The 21435-nt window shown below is 44.2% G+C and overlaps 3 protein-coding genes across 3 annotated transcripts in view; all 3 read right to left on the reverse strand.

The window, feature by feature from the left end:
* Positions 1–21435, reverse strand: part of SH3KBP1 (SH3 domain containing kinase binding protein 1) — a 344251-nt gene that overhangs the window by 268787 nt on the left and 54029 nt on the right. The window lies entirely within an intron of this gene.
* Positions 1–21435, reverse strand: part of EIF1AX (eukaryotic translation initiation factor 1A X-linked) — a 396407-nt gene that overhangs the window by 78054 nt on the left and 296918 nt on the right. The gene's annotated exons all lie outside the window — the stretch shown is intronic.
* On the reverse strand, positions 8420–9193 carry LOC309977796 (emerin-like; the record flags this gene model as incomplete). Its single annotated transcript, XM_082864112.1, has 1 exon — positions 8420–9193. The coding sequence occupies one exon, from the start codon at positions 9191–9193 to the stop codon at positions 8420–8422; it is 774 nt and encodes a 257-aa protein (XP_082720238.1).

The raw sequence follows: 21435 nt of genomic DNA on the forward strand, positions 1-21435 counted from the left end.
GCCTGTGTCTGGGAGGTGAGGGTTCCCCTTCACAACAGCTTCTGCCCCTCTTCCGGGGACAGAGCTCCGCCACCCCTTTTCCCCAGCTGCAGGGGGTGCTCTCCAGCGTTTTTAGTCCACAGCCTTGATGCCCTTCTCCATGCAGATTAAGACTTTTTTTAGGTGAGGTGGGGGGCTGGGGCTGAGTGGAATTCCTTCCCCCAGCTGCAATGGCATTTCACCAGTGCCCTCAGACCATGTCCTTCCCCCTGCAGAATAAGCCTTTTGTTCCTTAAGGGACAAGGGTCTGAGTGGATTTCTCAGTGGCTCCTGAGCCAGTACCCCCAGCCCACACCGTGAGTTTTCTCTGGATTTTCCTCAGTCTCCCCTGTGAGAGCCAGGTGGGGCTCCTGGAGGGAAAGCCTGCAAAAGGGTGGGACCCCCTTCTACCCCAGTGCTGCCTCCAGGAGCTTCACACTCAGGTTAGCCCACACTCAGCCTCCGGCAATCTGTCAAAACTTCAGCTTCATCTTTCTACCTACTGCTATGGTGTCTGGTGGCTTCTGTCTCTAGTAAACAAAAGTCTTGTGTCTCAGAAAGTGCCCCCCTCTCTCTCCAGATTTTGAACTGGCCGTCTGCTCTGCGAACTCAGTTCTCTATTAATTTCTAGTCTGTCCAGATTTTTTCTTATAAGCGTGGGAGGGACGTTTTTGAAGCTCTCTACATCTCTGAGCTGAAACCAGAAGTCTCTTCACTGGTTTTTAAAGAATCAAAAGTAAGTATGACAAAATGGTAACATTTGATAAAACTAGGTGGTGGGTAGGTAGATGTTGTTTATATTCTTGTGCCCTTCTATTATTTTAATAGTTCAGGGACATTTCAAGATCAAGGTGTGGGTGGCCACGGTGGAAAACAGCACTATTGTACAAATAGACTGAGATATGTATACAACATTTGGTTCTTGTTCAACAATATATAGAAATCACCTGAATTTTAAAAAACAACCATCATTTTTGGCAACACTTCAGAAACTGTCATGAAAATACATAAATCACCCCAATACCATTAAAATTTAGTGTTACAGAACTAAAAGAAGAAACTAAAATAGAAAAATTAATGTCCTGAAAGAGAACAATTTGTGCATGTTTATAAATCAAAGTATATGACAATATTACATGTTAATTGGTTCACTGTCCTTTAAACTGATAGCCAACCATTATTATTCATATTCATGGGAATTTGAAGTTACTAATGCATGTGCCTGTGGAGCATAGGTCATTCCGCAAGTGCTGGATCCCAGGCTGCAGTATATCAGGCAACACGTGGGAAGCTAACATCGCAAATCTCGGACTGCCACACCTCCCCTTACCTGCATTCCTAATTTAATATAACCGTTAATCGCATATGAATGAAAGCAGCAATGGCTTGGTAAGATCCATCTCATGCAAAGAACTTTCCCTTTTACTTAAATAATTCACTACCTTAGATAATAGCAAGTAAATTATACGCTATGAAAAAGAATGAACCATTAATGACTCCAAAACTTCAGATTAATCTTAAGGATTGTACATTAAATTCAATTAAACTAGATGAATATTTAACACACTTCTTCTCTATACTTACGACCATTCTAGCCACTCTGGGGGAAAAGCGGGTAGACATGAATAACCTACCAATCTCTGCCATCACAACAGACCCCATGGTGGGTTACAGGGCTGAGAGGAGCCTGCGTGACCACGCAGTCTGGGAATGGCAAATGCCTGGCACAGGCCAAGAAGGGCCCTACGGTACGTTGCATTAGCAAAGAGGTTGATTTTAATTAATTTTATGCTTTAGTATTCACTTGCACATGCCAATTAAAAGGAAAAAAAGGAAATACCATTTTAAGTAAGGTGGATGCATTTGGCTTTTATTGTAATGAATGAAGACAGGCCTAAGTTTGGCTGTAATGAGCCTTAAATGGGATGACTCCACCAATGATGAATCTATAGCTTTAATTACCATGTGTGGCTCTGTTAGATGTACCCCAGGTAGAACTGGAATCAGAGTGACCAGTTAGACAGCTAAATAACACACTTTCCCCTGCCTGAGAACCATCGCTTGTCAACTGTGCTATGTCGTTACCAGAGCTGTTTACAAAACAGCTACATCCCTGCATTGCAACAGGCTCGAAATTAAATTGCACCTCCAGCTCGAGGGCTGGGGATGATGTTAGGCTGACAGTTGGCAGCACCCCAGACTGATGGTCACCTTAAAATACCTGTTAATGGGGCTTCCCTGGTGGCACAGTGGTTAAGAATCTGCCTGCCAATGCAGGGGACACGGGTTTGAGCCCTGCTCCGGGAAGATCCCACAGGCCCCGGAGCAACTAAGCTCGTGTGAGACAACTACTGAGCCTGTGCTCTAGAGCCCGCAAGCCACAACTACTGAGCCCGAGGGCCACAACTACTGAAGCCTGCGCGCCTAGAGCCTGTGCTCCACAACAAGAGAAGCCCCCGCTCGCTGCAACTAGAGAAAAGCCCACAAGCAGCAACAAAGACCCAACGCAGCCAAAAATAAAGATAAATATTTTTTAAAAATACCTGTTAATGGAACCCATTCAAATTCAAGCTTTAATAAAGGGATGAGTTAAATTGAATTAAAAATATCAGAGGTCGGGGCTTCCCTGGTGCCGCAGAGGTTGAGAGTCCGCCTGCCGATGCAGGGGACACGGGTTCGTGCCCCGGTCAGGGAAGATCCCACATGCCTCGGAGCGGCTGGGCCCGTGAGCCACGGCCGCTGAGCCTGCGCGTCCGGAGCCTGTGCTCCGCAACGGGAGAGGCCACAACAGTGAGAGGCCACAACAGTGAGAGGCCCGCGTACAGCAAAATATATATATATATATATATATATATCAGAGGTAAGAGAAAGGTATATGGATTTTTAACCACCACTGACAGGAGAAGCTCACACTATAATTGCACAGATTATATGTACCAAAGAGATCATCTGTCATGTGACATTTTGAACCAAATAACAGAGTGTTCCCTGAAAAAAAAAATCAATAAGCACAAAGAAGCAATTTCTCAACAGTTGAAACCACACAAACCTGACATGCTCCAGTTTCAAATGTGTTTCAAAATTCATATTATGTGCCACCAGAGCCTAGTGTCATAATTATTCATTTAACACAGAATAGCCGAAGCTACTTTCATATGGCAGATGTACTTTTTTTGTAGTCAGGTTGGCAATTATTCCAGTTTCAAGATTTGGAGAGAAAAAAGTTGTGCACACACTCACGATTTTGCGACTGAGAGGAATAGTTAAAGATTGAATACAAGCCAAGCTGTGAGCAGTTACAGAACGACAGCAATAAACCTGATTCCTTTTCTATTTGTGCCCATGAAGGCCTCAATAGTACTGTGTGACTACAGGTCTAGCAGTTATAACTTGATAATGATTATGGTGTTAAACACTCATGGTGAATCTTTTGCCCATAATCTGCCAACCTATTGATTTGAATGCCGTTTCTTTACTATGAATCGTATGTGGTCAGAAAACAAATCCTGAGTAACCTAAGCCTTCAGCAGCTGGCATCATGTTGCAGACAATGAGATGCTGTCCGAACACGCACGGCCTTGCTAAGAACATATTCACGTTTTAACACATCAATGCCAATTATAGTTATTATAGTCATGACTAAAATGCACATCTATGGTAAATCTTTTAAATACAATTTGAATTTATTTTTTTCTTCCATGATGTGCAAAAACCGGTCCTTTTTCATTGTAACCTGGCCCCCCACTGTACTGAAACTAGTTATCTCAGATCTTGACCATGGCCTTGTTTTACAGCCAGGAAAATTACAGCCCTGAGAGCTTCAGCACGGCCACCAATGAGCTGTCCTGCCTCCTTCGAAGAAAGGCTGGGTGTAAGAGGAGACCGCGGTCACAGTGTCCCCACACCACCTGGGAACGGAGCGGCGTCCCAGGTCTCTCGGGGGAGCGAGGTCCACGGCTCCTCGCTCTAGGCCTCCATCTGGGACCACCTGCCTCAAGAAAGCCGGGGCAGGATGTGGTTTGGCTCGGACAACCTCCTGGCTCACAAACGCAGGCCAGCCCGCTTTGTTTTTCCACCCGGACACCCAGACACAGGATATCATCTCTTTGTCGGTTTTCTTGAGACAAACGTGGTGGTCCCAGAGGGAGGATGACAACAAATGAAACACTCCTTCCTTCATGACGAGCAAAACAGGCAGCGAAGGGCGAAAAGGGGCCAACGTCATGCACCTCATTCCACAAGGAGCTAAATACATCTGTGTGTGGCTTTCGTGTTAACGTATGCGGTGACCACATATTAAAGAGACATTCACATTTTCACCTTTACTCTCCCTGAAGCTCCCTCGAGAACTTCTTGTCTCATGTTCCTCAGTGGCAGAAAGATGATGGAATTTACCCCTGAGCCTGGGGGCAGGGGGAAACACATTATTTCAAAGCCCCTTGGGAGTTAAGAAACTAAAGTGAAATGAAACATCTCCTGGGCAGCCCTTGAGGTGTGCTGCCCCCATGCCCCTTCAGGACAGACCTCCTGTCTTCAGCATCTGCCCCAGATCCTAGGCTGCTTTCAAGCTGAGGTTGCGCTCCCCTCGGCAGCCCCTGCCAATCACTGCCCTGGGGGGCAGGCAGGGAGTGTCAGCGCCTGGCCACTTCTGCCTGTTTCCGCCCATTTCTGGTCCTCCGTTGGGCAGCCTTGGCTCAGAAGCTCCCTGCCAGGCTGACTGGGACGAAGGGCATCGCAGACTGTGGCCCTCCCTGCACAGCTCCCCCACCCTTCCATCTTCCAGGGCTGCTACTTCCCCCACCACAAAGAAAACCTGCACCCCTACCTCCAGCTCAGCACCGCCGCCCACAGCATCCAACTGACAAACACCATCTCTGTATTTTTCCAGTCTCTCAGAGTGGTTGAATACTTCTATTAATAGCTAATATTTGTTAACTGATTAATAAGTATCAAACACTCCTGTGAGTTGCCCTACACATGTGATCTCATGCATCCTTCCAAGGACACTAACAAAGAGGTATACCATTGTGGCCTTCCCATTTTTCACAGGAGGAAATAAATGGATACCTGGGCATAGGGATTAAATAGGTTCCCCAAGGTCTTGGGGCTAATAAATGCAGACTCCGGCTTCTAGATCACTGGGCACAAACTGCTCCAGGTCAAAGCCCGCTGAGTCCTGGGCACAGACCGCAGTAAGGACGTGCTGAATGTGGCTGACCTCACCAGGCTCACAGATCACAGCAGAAGAGGCTGAATGAAATGACTTAGTAGAAAGACAAGGGCACAACAACAGGCTCTCTTCCAGCACACAATGTATTGTGGGGAAGGGGGAAGATCAGCTTTTCAATATTACCCATGCTACAGACGTTTTTACATATATAAAGAAACCTTAAATGAAAATATGATTTTTAAAAGGTCATCATCGGGACTTCCCTGGTGGCGCAGTGGTTAAGAATCCGCCTGCCAATGCGGGGGACACGGGTTCAAGCCCTGGTCCAGGAAGATCCCTACATGCCGCGGAGCAACCAAGTCTGTGTGCTACAACTACTGAGCCTGTGCTCTATCTAGAGCCTGCGAGCCACAACTACTGAGCCCGCGTGCCAGAACTACTGAAGCCCGTGCGCCTAGAGCCCGTGCTCCGCAACAAGCGAAGCCACCGCAATGAGAGGCCCACACACCACAACAAAGAGTAGCCCCCACTCGCTGAAACTAGAGAAAGCCCGCGCACAGCAAAAAAGACCCAATGCAGCCAAAATAAATAAATAATTTTTTTAAAAAGGTCATCATCAAATAAAAGTCGAATGGATGAGTTGAAAATCTAAAACGGAGAAGTTTAGTTATCATGCAACTTGTTCACATATGAAAACTTTTATTCTAAAAATTACCATTTTTATTTTAAACAACTACCAATGATTCCATTTCATGTTCTTCAATAAACTTTGGAAGATGGTATACATTCCTTAAGGGCTCCTTAAATAAAGATTTTATACAATGCATCAAATTTACTTTGTGCTATAAACTTGGAATGTTCTGCTCCCTGTTTTTGGAGACGCCAACTTTTTTTTCACCTCGAAATTTATCAGCCTGAAGAATTCGTACATTTGGCGGGCATGTGAACCTAACTTTTTTTTTCAATTCTAACTCTTACAATATGGTTTCAGAGCTCCAGTACTACCGATCACATTTTTTAAAACCTTAGAGACATTCTGTACTTAAATGCATGAACATAATAGGAGAGTGTTATATTTTGCGGTTAAGCATAGTAGCAATTTTCATTTATATGCCCAAACCTGGACTCATTCTGGAAGGGTGGGGGGGAAAGCCCCTATCCTGAGCTCCCCTTATGCCAGGTGCTCATCATTATTAATAACAATATTCATAATGTGTAGCTGGACTTAACATACATTATTATTTATTCATCCTTGTGTTCCCAGAGCTCCCCAGTACCTGGCACGTGAGAAAATAACTGCAGCCCTTACAAAAACTCTACCAGGATCTGAGTACTGTCTCCTTTCACAGATGACGAAGCTGCTTCAGGAACTGCCCTGGCCGTCTAGTGGTTAAGACTCCTTGCTTCCACTGCAGGGGGCGTGGGTTCGATCCCTGGTTGGGAAACTAAGATCCTGCATGCCGTGCAGCACGGCCAAAAGAAAAATTATAAAAAAAAAGAAGCAGCAGCTGCGTCAGAGGCAGAGGAACCATCCGAGGCTGCTCCACTGCTCGCCATGGGCAGCGATCTGGGCCCAGCCACCTCCCCCCACCCAGAACCCCCCTTGCCGTTCATGCCCCACGCTGGGAGCCACCTGCGGAGAGGGCCCGGGCCCAAGTGACCACTCTCTCCCCCTGACCTGAAGCACCTTCTCCTCCTACCTTCCAGAACATTCACTTGCCTGGCTCTTCTCCTCCCCTTCTGACCACTCCCTGTCAGTCTCAATGCTGGTTTCACTTTCAACACTGGAGGACCCAAGACTCCTCTCGCCTCTGACCACACTCTCGCCCCTGGTGATCTTGTCCAGTCTGGGCTTTGAAGGACCCCAAATTCCTATCTCTAGCCTGGCCCTGCCCCTTGAAATCCAGACTCACCTCCTCAAACTGCTTGCCAGGGCTCAGTACAAAAACCTTAGGGTCACCCTTCTCTCCTCTCTCCCTCTCTCACAATACACATCCAGCCTTCTCAGCAAATCCTGGGGACTCTAACTTCAGAAGTATCCAGAATCTGACCACTTCTCCACTGGTCTCCCCTGGATTCCTGCATTGGCCTCCAAACTGCCCTCCCTGATTCCACCCTTGCCCCTTGCAGTCTGTTCTCAACACTGCAGCCAGAAGGAACCAGTGAGAGCATCCCCGGCCAAATCACTCCACTGCTGCCGTGAAAACTTCCCATCTCACTCAGAGTCCCAGGGCTTACAGTGGCCCCGTGACCTCTAAGCCCATCCCCTGCTGCTCTTCCCTGGTTGTCTCCTCTCCAGCACAGTGGTCTCTGTTGTTTCTCCAATGCACCAGGGACTTTCCCTCCTCAGGGCCTTTGCATGTGCTATTTATTGCCTCTGCCTGAAAGGCTCTCCCACAGATCCCCACAGGGCTCCCCTGCTCACTTCCTCAACTCCTGACTTAAAGGTTACCTTTTCAGTGAGGCCTTTGCTGGCCTCCCTATCACAAACTGCAATCCCATTCCCAACATTCATATTACCCCTCCCCTGCTTTTTTTCCCTCCAAATACTATATAACTTATTCATTATATGTAAGTCACACAAGAGCAAGGATTTTTGTCTGATTTGTTCAGTGTCTTCCCTGGTGCCTATAACACAGCAAACACACAATAAACATTTGATAAATGAATGAAAGAAACTCAGAAAGCTTAAATAACTTGCCCAAGGTGGGAGAGCTCAGCTCTCAGCTCTCTGACCCCAAAACCAGCGCTCTGAGTCACCATCTGTGATAGAATAAAGATGCTTTCTTTTTTTTCTTTAAGTGAACGGTCTTTTTATTGCCTGTGGAAATGTCAGGGTGGCCTTTGGTTAATCCCCCCCAATGAGGTGAATGAATAGGAGGCATGCAATGATGACACCCATGTTCTTCTCTCCAGGAGAAGGCTCTTGCCCTCCTAGGCCCTAAGGGTCAGAGGCAAGTAGGGCCAGGAGGCTCCAGAGGAACACCTGTCCAGGCCCACCATGCTGCAGAGGCCCAGGCCTGCTGCCTCCCTGACAGCACAAGGCCGGGGAAGGCAGTGTTTGCTACACTGCCCCTGTCCCAGTACCCCCAAGCTATAACATGCATAATAAGCCCCAATCCCGCTCCCCCAGAAAACACTGCTAAGGCACTCATGTAGGACTTCAAATATCAGCTGGCCCCAAGCCACAAAGCCAGAGCATTAGGGCTCCGCCCGGAAGGGGTCGCTATCCTAGGCCAGCAAGCAGCGATAGAGAAGATACAATATTAGAGTAAATATCAGAACTTGAAGCAGGTCGCTCCAAAGTGGGAGCTCGTGATCCTCGCCCAGATCAGCCTCAGGGACCCACTCTTCTGCAGCCTCAGGGGCCCACTCTTCTGGCCGGATGGCACGGCGGTCGAGCCACGAAGGAGGAGATGAAGGCGAGGACACGGCAGAGGTGGAGGAGTAGCTGGGGTAACGGGACAGGCCCAGGGAGCTTCTGGAGATGTTGGAAGCTGGGCGGTAGTGTGCGATGCTCTGGTAGGCACTGTCCCGGCCATACACGGGGCGTTCCCTATCGTTGCCCTCCTCTTCAGAAGAGAAAAGACCATCATCGCGACCCTGGTGCTGAAAGCTGTCAGCACCACGGAGCGAAGCCGAGGGCTGGCGGAAGCCCTCGGATGTGCCCGCAGACTCAGGCTCCCCGTAAGTCCTGGTGGTCAAGTAATTCTCCTCACAGTAGTCACGATTATAGCTCTTGCTCTGGTAAAGTAAGGCGTCCTCTCTCTTGGGCAGATCGTACACATCCGAGTCCACGGACGCTGAATCTAAGTCCGAGGACCGACGGGACAAAGAGGAGGACGATGAGCTAGAGGGCGAGAGCCTCCACCTCTGGGTCTCATACTCGAAGATTTTCTTTTCGTAGAACTTCCGATTGGAACCGACGACGGGCCCGTGTGGGATGTTGTACTGGCGCAGCAAGGCAGCCAGCTCGGTGTCCGACAGGGCCGCGTAGTCGTCCATGGCGGGCAGCGGGCGGCAGAGGCCTGGGGGTGGCCCGGGCCTGGTGTTACGGGCGGAGCTACGACTGCCTCAGAGCGCGACAGGAGCAGCGCGAGCGCCTCGGGAGCGGCTACGCCCGCCCGCGTCACGCCTGCGTCACAATCGCCCGCGTCACGCCTGCGTCACAATCGCGTCCAACCGCGGCCCCTGCGGGCCCCGCGCCCTGTCAGTAAAGATGCTTTATCACTGCACACTCAGATACCTACAGACCTGATAAAAACTCAAACCAAGTTACATAGCGAGGGGTCCATTAACCCAGCTCATTTGCTGCTTTCATTAACCTGATATTCTCTTGGAAGACTAGGGGGATTTAAAAAACAACAATTTAGAAAAAGTAACATACACCTGGGAGCTACCCCAACCACAAGAAGCTGAAGGATGAATGCACCTCAATCCCTGAGGAGAAGTAAACAAATCAGATCAAAATACATACTTTTCCATTTTAAATAAACTTTAAAAAATCTGAGAAATAAAGAAACCAAAACCCCTACTATTAACATTTTAGCATTTTTCCCCCTATACACACTGTTTGGTAGTTTGTGTAACATGCTACATATACAATGATGTACCCTGCATTTTCACTCACAGCATACGTATTTTCTATATTACTGCGTACATCCTTATAGCCCCCAAATTTAAGGCTATGTGGTATCTTGTCAGCAGGCAATGAACTCTAAGCTGGTAAAAAAACAAAGAACATAAGCATCAATTCAACATGGAAGCCTGAGACCGCTGCTCATCATGCCATCTTCAAATCGACTGCTAGCTCCACCACTGAACTTGACCCAGCTGCATTTCCCAGGGGCCAGGAGGATCAGTTCCTTTGGCAATCCTCGGGCCATATCGCTTCTGGAAGTCACAGCTTAAGACCACGGGTTATTTAAGTGGCCACTGCCACTACCGTGCAAAGAGTAAGGGCTAAGTTTCCAACGGTGCCAATAACCACAAGTGTGGGGAAACAAGCAACAAAGATAGTCACCCATTCAACAAATATGGAAAAGCACTGCTGTGCGCCAGGCACCGAGGACACAATGCTGCACAGAGGCCATAGGGAAGAGGGACATCGTCAAATAGCCACAAAAACAGATTTTAAATCCCAAGAGTGACAAGTGCTACTGAGGAGAGAAATATCGCACCACAAAGACTCACAGAAAACGGGTGTTTATAAGAGTCAGGAGGTTGAGGATGGTTTCCCAGGCAGAGAAGGCATTAATGGGGTGCAGGGAGGGGAGGTGGGAGACAAGGCCAGAAAGAAAGGTGGGGGTCGGCAGCCCATGGGCTGACCACGTTCAAGAGTTTAGTCTCCAGCTTAAACCAAGGGAAAGGCCAAGGAAGGATCTTTAAAGTCTGTGCAGTGCCTGGGGAAAGGAATGTGATCAGATTTGTATTTCAGGATCATCACTGGAGCCTCAATGTGAGGCAAAAGCAGGACGGCCGTCAGAGCAGCCCCAGGATGAGCCTGCCCCAGGAGACGCGCCAGGCGGCGTCCTACACCCAGGCCCTTTCATCAACACTGTCTCCGAGGCCCTCCACCTCCTCTCGCCTGCATCCACTTCTTTCCTCCTCCACTCTTCTCTCCTCCCGTTCTGCTTCTCTCATTGGCTCTGCCGCTCTCCAGGCCAACCACAGACAGGTCAAATGGTGACACCTCCCTGTACCTGCACAGTGGGCGGGGCTCCCCTAAATCCCAGCCATGCCCAACACAACACAATGCAGATGACAGAATCTGACCACGGGAGAGATGACTGGAACACCCAGGACAGGCTGGAGAACTATGGCGTAAGGAAAAGAGGATGGGAAAGTGGTTGGTTGTTTGCTTTTATTTAAAGGTTTTTTTTAATGTGGACCATTTTTAAAGTCTTTATTGAATTTGTTACAATATTGCTTCCATTTTATGTTTTTTGGTGTTTTGGCCGCGAGGCATGTGGGATCTTAGCTCCCCAACCAGGGATGGAACCCTCACCCCCTGCATAGGAAGGCGAAGCCTTAACCACTGGACCACCAGGGAAGTCCCTGTTTGTTTGTTTTTAATTTAATGGAAAACAAGAACAAGAGTTAGGAATCCTAAAACATACCAATGCTGGGACTCATGAGCAGAGATACAGGTGGGTCTGGGGTACAGCCCGGATGTCGGGATTTTATAAAGCTCCTCAGTGGATGCTTAGGTACAACCAAAGGTGAAACCCAGTGGCATTATTTTTTTAACTTTTTATTTTGAAATAATTATTTACTCACAGGAACTTACAAAAATAGTGCACAGAGTCCCATGAACCCTTCACCCAGCTTCCTCCAGTGATGGTATCTTATATGATTAGAGTACAATAGCAAAAGGAAGAAACTGACATGGGTATAATACTGATAACTACACTATGCCTCTTACTCAGCTCTCATCAGTTTTTGCATGCCCTGATGCAAAAACTGTGTGTGTGTGTGTGTGTGTGTGTGTGTGTGTAACTCTATGCAATTTGATCCAACGTATAGATTTGCGTAACCACCATCACAATCAAGATACAGAACTGTTCCATCTCCACAAAGTAACTCCCTTGTGCTACCCTTTTATAGTTCCACCAGTCCTCTCCCCGCCCTGTCACTGTCCCACAGCAACCAGTAATCTGTTCTCCAACTCTGTAATTTTGTCATTTAGAAAATGTAATATAAATGGAATCATATAGTATATAACATTTGAGATTGGCTTTATTCCCAAAGCACAATGCCCTTGTGATTCATCCAAGTTGGTGCCTGTATTCATTCCTTTTTATTGCTGAGTAGTATTCCATTGAACGGATGGACTGGAGTGTGTTTTTTGTTTTTAACATCTTTATTGGAGTATAATTGCTTTACAATGTTGTGTTAGTTTCTGCTGTATAACAATGGAGTGTGTTTAACCATTCACCCACTGAAGGACATTCAAATTGCTTCCAATTCGGGGCTATTATAAATAAAGCTGCCACGAACATTCCGGTACAGGTTTTTGTGCAGACATAAATTTTTATTTCTCTGGGATGCATGTCCAAGAATACAACTGCTGGGTCACGTGGCAAGTGCAAAGTTAGTTTTATAAGAAGCTGCTAGACTATCTTCCAGACTGGGTGAACCCTTTTACATTCCCACCAGCAGCGTCTGAGAGAACCAGTTTCTCTATACCCTTGCCAGCGTTTGGCATTACTACTATTTTTTTGTTTCAGCCATTCTAGTGCTCATTCTAATAGATATTAGAATACATAGTACTATCTCATTGTGATTTTAATTTTCATTTCTCTAATGGCTAATGATGTTGAACATCTTTCCACGTGCTTATTTGCCATCTGTATATCCTCTTCAGTGAAATGGCTGTTCACATCTTTTAACCATTTTTAATCGGATTTTTTGACTGCTTACTATTGCATTTTGAGAGTCCTTGATTCATTCTGAATACAAGTCCTTTGTCAGACATGTGGTTAGCAAATATTTTCTCTGAGTCTGTAACCTGTCTTCTCATCCTCTTCACAGGGTTTTTCACAGAAGTTTTTAATTTCTTCTGACAGAAGAAATCTGACTGATTTTTTTTTCTTTAATGTCCTTTTGGTGTGATGTCTAAGAACTCTTCACCTAGGCCTAGGTCCTAAAGATTTTCTCTTGTGTTTAATTCTCAAACTTTTATAGTTTTATGTTTTACAATTAAATCTATGATCCATTTTGAGATAATTTTTATAAGGTATAAGGTTTAGGTAGAGGTTCAGTTTTGCCTCTGGCTGTTCAACTGACCCAGTACCATTAGATGAAAAGACTCTTTGTTTTATTGGATTGCTCTTGTACCTTTGTCAAAGATCAGCTGGACCTATTTGTGTGGGTCTATTTCTGGGTTCTCTATTCTGTTCCATTGACCTCGGTGTCTATCCCTCCACCAATACCACACTGTCTTAATTACTTTAGCTATTAAAGTAAGTCATAAAATCGAATAGACGCCTTCTACTTTGTTCTTCTTTTTCAAACTTGTTTTACCTATTCTAATTCCTTTGATTTTCCATATAAATTGAAAAATAAGCTAGTCTACAAAAAAACACTTTACTGGGACTTTGACAGGAACTACAGTAAACCTATAGATTTGGGGAGAACGAACATCTTTACCTTGTTGACTTTTCCAATTCACGAACATGGTATCTGCCTATCCATTTATCTCGATCGCCTGTGAATACCTTCATCAACATTCTGTAGCTTCAGCACACACATCATGTCCATGTTTTGTTAGATTTATACCTAAGTATTTCAATTGTTTTAGGATTGATTATAAATGGTATTGTGCTTTTAATTTGTGTTTCCATGTGTTCATTTCTAGGACAGAGAAATAATTTTTGTGTGTGGACCTTGTATCCTGTGATCTTGCTGAATTTACTTATTAGTTCCAGGAGTTATTTTGTAGATTTTTGGGATTTCCTACATAGAGAATCATGTCATCTGCAAACAGGGACAGTTTTATTCTTCCTTTCCAATTCGTATGCCTTATATTTCTTTTCTCAGCATTGTGCTGACTAGGACCTCCAGTACTGTGCTGAATAAGACTAGTGAGAACAGACATCCTTGCCTTGTTCCTGTTCCGGGGGCGGGGGAAGCATTCAGTCTTTCACCACTTTTAGCATGATGTTAACTGTAGATGCTCTTTATCGAGCTGGGGAAATTCCCCTATATTCCTACTTTGCTAAGAGTTTTTATCATGAATCAGTGTTGAATTTTGTCAAATGATTTTTTTGCATCAATTGATAGGATTATGTGATTATTTTTTCCTCCTGTAGTCTGGTGATATGGTGGATTACATTCATTGATTTTCAAACAATGAAGCAGCCTTCCATACCTAGAATAAACCTCACTTGGTCATAGTACATAATTCTTCTTATATGTTGCTGGATTTGTCTTCCTAGTACTTTGCTGAGGATTTTTGTGTCTATGCTCTTGAGGGATATTGGTTTGTTGGGTTTTCATACTGTCTGTCTGGTTTTGGTATCAAGTTGTAATGGCCTCATAAAATGAACAAGAAGGCATTCTCTCCTCTTGTATTTTCTGGAAGAGATTATGTAGAATTGGTGCCTGTTCTTTAAATGTTTAGTGGAAATCTCCAAAGAAACCTTCTAGTCTTGGAGATTTCTTTTTTGGAAGCTTTTAAATTATGAATTCAATTTCTTTAACAGTTATAGGACTACTGAGATTACCTATTTCATCTTGGATGAGTTTTGGTAGTTTGTGATATTCAAGAAATTGGTCCATTTCATCTAAATTGTCAAATGTATGTGTATAGAATTCTTTGTGGTATTCTCTTACTGTCTTTTTAATAGCTGCAGGATCTGTAGTGATAACCCCTGTTTTATTCTTAATATTGCAATTTATATCTTCTTTTTTATCTTTTTCAGTCATCTTAAAGATTTAACCATTTTACTGATCTTTTTAAAGAACCAGCTTTTTCACTGATTTTCTCTGTTGATTTTCTGTGTTCAACTTCAATGATTCCTGCTCTTATCTTCATTATTTCCTTTCTTCTGCTTGCTTTGGTGGGGGCAGGGGATCTTTTCTCTTTCTAGTTTCTTGAGGTAGGAACTTAGATTACTGATTTCAGATCTTTCCTCCATGCTGACTTAAATATTTAGTGCTATAAAATTTCCTCTCAGCACTACCTTAGCTGTGTCCCATAAACTTTAATATGCTGTGTTTTCATTTTCATTCACCTTGATGTATTTTTAAAAATTTGCTTTGAGACTTCCCCTTTGACTTATGAATTATTCAGAAGTGTGTTATTTGATTTCCAAGTGTTTGGAGATCTTCCTGTTATCTTTCTGTTGTCGGCTTCTAGTTTGATTACGTTATGGTCAGAGAACATACTCTGTATTATTTCCACTCCTTTAAATAAATTGAGGTCAGTTTTATGACCCAGGGTATGGTCTAACTTGGTAAATGTTTCATGAGTACTTGAAAAAGATGTGTTTTAGGCTCTTTTTTGAGTGGAGTGTTCTATAAATATTAATTAGAACTGCTTGGTTGATAATGCTGTTCAGTTCTTCTATATCCTTGCTGATACCTTATTTAGTAGTTCTTTCAAATGCTGAGAGAGAGATGCTGAAATTCCCAACTATTATTATTGTGGATGTGTCTGTCTTTCAGGTCTATCCGTTTTTGCTTCATGTACTTTGCAGCTCTGTTGTTTGGTTCATACATATTTAGGATTGTTGTGTTTTCTTAGTGTAATGACATTTTCATCATTGTGTAATGTCCCTCTTTGTCTCAGGTAATTTTCTTTGCTCTCTAGTCTACTTCATCTGATATTATACATAGCCATTCCTGCTTTTTTTAAAATTAATTTTTACATGGTATACCTTTTTCCACCCTTTTACTTTTAATGCACCTATAGCAATATATTTAAAGTGAGTTTCTTGTAAACAGCACATGGTTAAGTCACATTTTTTATCCATTCTGTTATCTCTATCAATTGGTATATTTAGACCATTTACACTTAAAGTAATTATTGATGTTAGGGCTTAGGTGTGCCATTGTATTATTTGTTTTCTCTTTGTTTCCTGTTTATCATTCCTCTTTCCCCTTTTTCTTGCCTTCCTGTGAGTTACTTGTACATTTATCTATAGACGTTTTGAGTATATCTCATTGTATAGTTTTTTATTGGTTTTTAGTTTTTTAGTGGTTTGGGTTTTTTTTTTCGGTTATTACAATATACATATGGAACTTACCAGAGACTACTGGTATCAATGCTTTCCCATTTCAAGTGAAGTGTAGAAACCTTACTTCCATTTGGGTCTTTGTTGCTGCACGCAGGCTTTCTCTAGCTGTGGCAAGCGGGGGCTACTCTTTGTTGCGGTGCATGGGCTGCTCACCGCGGTGGCTTCTCTTGTTGCGGAGCACAGGCTCTAGGCACGTGGGCTTCAGTAGCTGCAGCAGGCAGGCTCAGTAGTTGTGGTACACGGGCTTAGTTGCTCCGCAGCATGTGGGATCTTCCCAGACCAGGGCTTGAACCCGTGTCCCCTGCATTGGCAGGTGGTTTCTTAACCACTGTGTGACCAGGGAAGTCCCTCTCTCCTCACATTTTAATATTCTTTTAAAAAAAATTTATTTATTTGGCTGCGCCAGGTCTTAATTATTTATTTGGCTGCGCCAGGCCTTAGCTGCAGCAGGCTCCCAGTTGCGCCATCTAGTTCCCTGACCAGGGATCAAACCCGGGCCCTCTGCATTGGGAGCACAGAGTCTTAACCACTGGACCACCAGGGAAGTCCCCTCTCCCCACTTTTTAAACATAATTTTCTCATATAGTATCTCTACATATATTGACATCACACCAGATATTATAACTTATGCTTCAACCATTAAACATAATTTTAAAAGCTAATGAGGATAAAAACAGCCTATTAAACGTACTTCTATTTTTACCCATCCACTGTTTTTGTTTTGTTTTGTTTTGTTTTGTTTTCTTTCTGGAGTTCCAGGCCTCCTCCTGTTATCATTTACTTTTCTGTTTAGAGAACTTTCTTTAGCCATTATTTAAGGGTGGGTCTGCTGTTGACAAATTTTCTTTGTTTTCCTTCGTCTGAGAGTGTTTTTATTTTCTCTTTATTCCTGAAGGATATTTTCACCAGATGTAGAACTCAGAGTGGAACATTCTTTTTGTTCAGCACTTGAAAATGCTGTGTGCTTCCTTCTAGACTCCATGATTTCATATTAGAAATCCACTGTCATTCAAATCATTCTGCTGCTATGGGTAAAACATTGTTTCTCACTCTCTGTTTTTTCTTTGTCTAAAGACAAAGAAGTTTTGAGAAGTTTGATTATTATGTGTCTTGGCATAGATTTCTTTGGGTTTCTCCTGTTTGGTTTTTGCTCAGCTTCTTGATTCTGATGGTTTATCCCTTTTGCCCAATTTGGAGAGTTTTCACCCATAATTTCTTCGAATACTTTTTATTTCTATAGTCTTCTCTTCTCCTTCTGGGACTCCAGTGACACAAATGTTAGACCTAATGTTATTGTACCAAAGGTCTCTGAGGCTCTGTTCATTTTTTTTTTTTAGACTAGTTTCCATCTGTTGTCTGGACAACAGATAGACAGGGTAAATTTTATTGATCTGTCTTCAACTTCATTGATTCTTTCCTCTGTCATCTCTATTATTAAGCTCATCCAGTGAACTTAATATGGTGATTTATTTTTCAGTTCTATAATTTCCATTTTTTTGATACCTCTAATTTTTGCTGAGATTTTCTAATTATTTGTTTGTTTCAATAGTGTTTGTAATTGCTCATTAAAGCATTTTTCTGATGGCTGCTTTTGTCAGACAGTTCCAACATCTGAGTCTTCCCAGTGTTGGTATCTGTTGATTGCCTTCTCATTTAAGTTCCAATTTTCCTGGTTCTTGGTATGACAGGTGATTTTTTTTTTTTACTGTATCCTGGGCATTTGAGCTATTATGTTATAAGACTCTGGATCCTATTTAAATTTAGCAGGCACTGACCCTACTTAGATTAAGCATATAGATCCTGGGCTACTTTTGTGGGCTGTGATGCCATGACAGTTTAGTTTCTAGAGCCCTTGCAAGGCTATTCTGGTCTTCTTCATTTGTGTTACCTAGAGGTCACTCTGAAAACTTGGGTGGCATTTCACACTGTAGTTTATTTTCTCAAACTTTTTGGCACATTAATTTTGGTCAGATTCATGTACGTGTTGGTCAGGATTTTGCTCAAGATTTCCTACATGGGTTTAATGAATCCCTTTCTCCAGCTCCCTCCTCCGCAACATCTTCCCCACTATCTAGTGGAGAGGATGAGGGGGGCCACTTACTACTGCTGAGCCCAGGGCAGAGGGTGAGAGTCCAGACTTCCCATTTGGTCTCCACTGACAATATGCCAGTAGGGAAGGAGCAAACTGCCCCAGATACAGTTTGCTATCTGTATTTTAAGCCACACACAACCAGGCTGGACTCTTATCTAGAGGCTTGGGAGGACAATCCACTTCCAAGCTCACTCAGGTTGTTGGCAGAATCCAATTTTTGAAGCAGGAGGTCTGAGGTCTCCATTTCCTTGCTGGCTGCTAGCCAAGGTTTGCTCTCTGCTCCAATAAAGTTGCCTGTATGCCTTCTCACATGACCACTCCATCTTCAAAGCCACAAGTCCTCCTCACAGTTTCAATCTCTCTGACTTCCTCTTCTGCCACTAGGCAGAGAAATTTCTCTTCTTTTAATGGCTCACGTGCTATGATTAAGCCCCCCTGGATATCTCTCTTTTGTAAAGTCAACTGCACCATATAACATAACACAATTACTGGAATGATAGCTCATCACATTCACAGGTTCTGGGGATTCAAGGAGTGGAATCTTGGGGACCATTGCTAGAAATTCTGCCCACCTCACTACCACTGGGTAGAAGGCAGCGTTTAGTCCAGTGTTTAGTTAATCCAGAGTATCTGCAATCAGCATGTATTAATTCTAATGGACTCACATAGAGCATTGTTTACATATTGGTACGTTGTTTTTGTATTTGTGGTACACATTTGTTTTTACAATTTCTAGCATGATTATGTTTCCTTATATATTCATAAACATAGTTTAGAAATAACATAATATTTTCAAATGTAGAACTACAGGTCACAGGCTACCAAGCCATGTGCTTGAGAAAAGATATTAAAGAGGATGACACTGCCCATCAGTCCCATTGTACAAAAGGAGTGCCCAAGCTTCATCAAGCAGCAAGTCACATGAATTTTTAAAAATATTCCAAGGCCCCTACACCAACTCCTGCCCGTACTCCAAACTTCTGACGATGCAGTGTGCCTGGAGCAGGGCCAGACTGGAGACTCACTGGTTTAGGGTCCCCTGTGGGACAGCCACACTATACAAGTTTAAGTGTCCAGTAATGATCACAGCAACATCTTACATGGTTTAGATTTTGACCTGTTAGAAAGCTGGGGGTTGAAACACATGATTCCCAAGTCCCTTTCTAAGCTCAGATTCGATAATCCGGTCACTAAGAAAATAAAACTCCATTATGCATAATCAGCAAGATCAACTCGGTCAGGGGACCACTCTCCCTGAGTCACAAGACACCCCTCCACACAGACACACACACACACACACACACACACACACACACACACACACACTTCCTGCATTGCAAGTGACAAAGCCTGAGGAATCAGCCAACTGGTGTGGCTTTTATTGGCAACACACTTGTCTTTAATTACTCCGGACCCTTCCTGGAGTACCTTTTTTTTTTTTTTTCGGTACGCAGCCCTCTCACTGCTGTGGCCTCTCCCGTTGCGGAGCACAGGCTCCAGAAGCGCAGGCTCAGCAGCCATGGCTCACCGGCCTAGCCACTCCGCGGCATGTGGGATCTTCCCAGACCGGGGCACGAACCCGTGTCCACTGCATCAGCAGGTGGACTCTCAACCACTGCGCCACCAGGGAAGCCCGAGTACCATTTTTTATAACAGCATCTAACAGGCTCCAGTTGTTAATTTTAAGATTTTGTTCCCTAAAAGAAAACTATATATTGAAAGTTTAAAGAATAATTCGAGTTGGAATTGGTTGTTTGCAAGGGCCCCATGGATGGGGAACAACTAGATAGTCACACAACTGGATTATTTACCACTCTAAGAAAAGACAACCAAGATCCTTCTGAAAAGCATACCCTAAACACCACAAAATAACAAGCCTCCTTACAAATGAGTAAAATGAAATATTTTCCCGAACTGACTTGCTTTCAGAATTCATAGGAAAAACAGCACCAGCCCATAAATCCAGGCAAAGATTGCTCTTTTGAGTTGAAATACCTGATTTCTGAAGAGAATCCTTTAAAATGCAGAAAACAAGTTCACAACCATGATTCTGAATATAGAATAGCAACCTGGAAATCTCTACTTGATGCCACTTGTAAAGTAACTTCGTAATTTTTTATTAACTCAAGACTAGCAGGGGCTTCCCTGGTGGCGCAGTAGTTAAGAATCCGCCTGCCAATGCAGGGGACACGAGTTTGAGCCCTGGTCCGGGAAGATCCTACATGCTACGGAGCAACTAAGCCCGCGTGCCACAAGTACCGAGTCTGCACTCTAGAGCTGGCGTGCTACAACTGCTGAACCCATGCTCCACAAGAGAAGCCACCGCAATGAGAAGCCTGCGCACTGCAACGAAGAGTAGCCCCCGCTCGCCGCAACTAGAGAAAGCCCGTGTGCAGTAATGAAGACCCAACGCAGCCAAAAGTAAAAGTAAATAAAAGTTAAAAAAAAAAAAAGACTAGCAGAGTAACTGAGAGACTTCTCTCCAAGTGGTACAAATGTGCAAAATATTGACAGGACACTTGGGGAAGGCAGGATGCAGCGGGTAATAATGGTGAGGGGCTTAACCCCATCAGGACAATTTGGACACCCAGATAATGCTGCCTGCTTGAGCTCAGGGTCTGGCGCCAGTCTGCTCAAGTTCCAAAGTTCTCTGCTCCTCATAACTTGTAAGTCTTTTAACCTTAAGATGCCTCAGTTATCTCTTCTAAAAAATGGGCGTGATAAAAAAAATGGTATCTATGCCATAGACGGGTGTAAAGGATTTAATGAGATAAAGCATGTGAAGGGCTTAGGCTCATTCCTGCCTGGCGTTAAGTGTTCAACAAATTTTAGTCCTTGTACACAGACAGACACGAGCAGATTATACATAATGCATACAAAGCCAGGCAGCCAGAATGTTGTCATTATTATTCCATAAAGTAACACAACAATCAGGGCCAAAAGATAACTGTAGGTTCACTTAGCGTGTTCCAACAGAGCTGCCTGATGAATCCAGTCAAAACCCTCACAAGTGGCATTTTAATCAGGACCATATTTGCAGAACAATGTCTAACATGTGCGCCCCAGAGTAAAGTGTGACCAAAGGCCAGGTCACAGGAGCTAACACTGTCCTCCTGTGGAAGAAGTTACATTCGTAATGATACCTTGTTCCTTTTCAGGCGTCTCATTTGTGCTCACAGCCTCTGGTGCCAGCACGTCGCAGCCCGGTAAACGCTCCCTGAGGAGTTCGGCTTGACCCCCACCCCCGAGCACATCACCACGAGAGTCGTGCGCAAGACGAGGCTGCGCACACTATGAAACACGCCTGGAAAACTCGCGCCGCCTTTCCAAGAGACACAAGTACCTTGAAGACAATATCCCATACACTTCACAAAATCAGTGGCCCTTGGGGTGAAAAAGCAAAGTGAAATGGG

Source organism: Leucopleurus acutus, assembly GCF_964270905.1.
Source record: "Leucopleurus acutus genome assembly, chromosome: X".
In the NCBI taxonomy this organism is placed as follows: domain Eukaryota; kingdom Metazoa; phylum Chordata; class Mammalia; order Artiodactyla; family Delphinidae; genus Leucopleurus; species Leucopleurus acutus.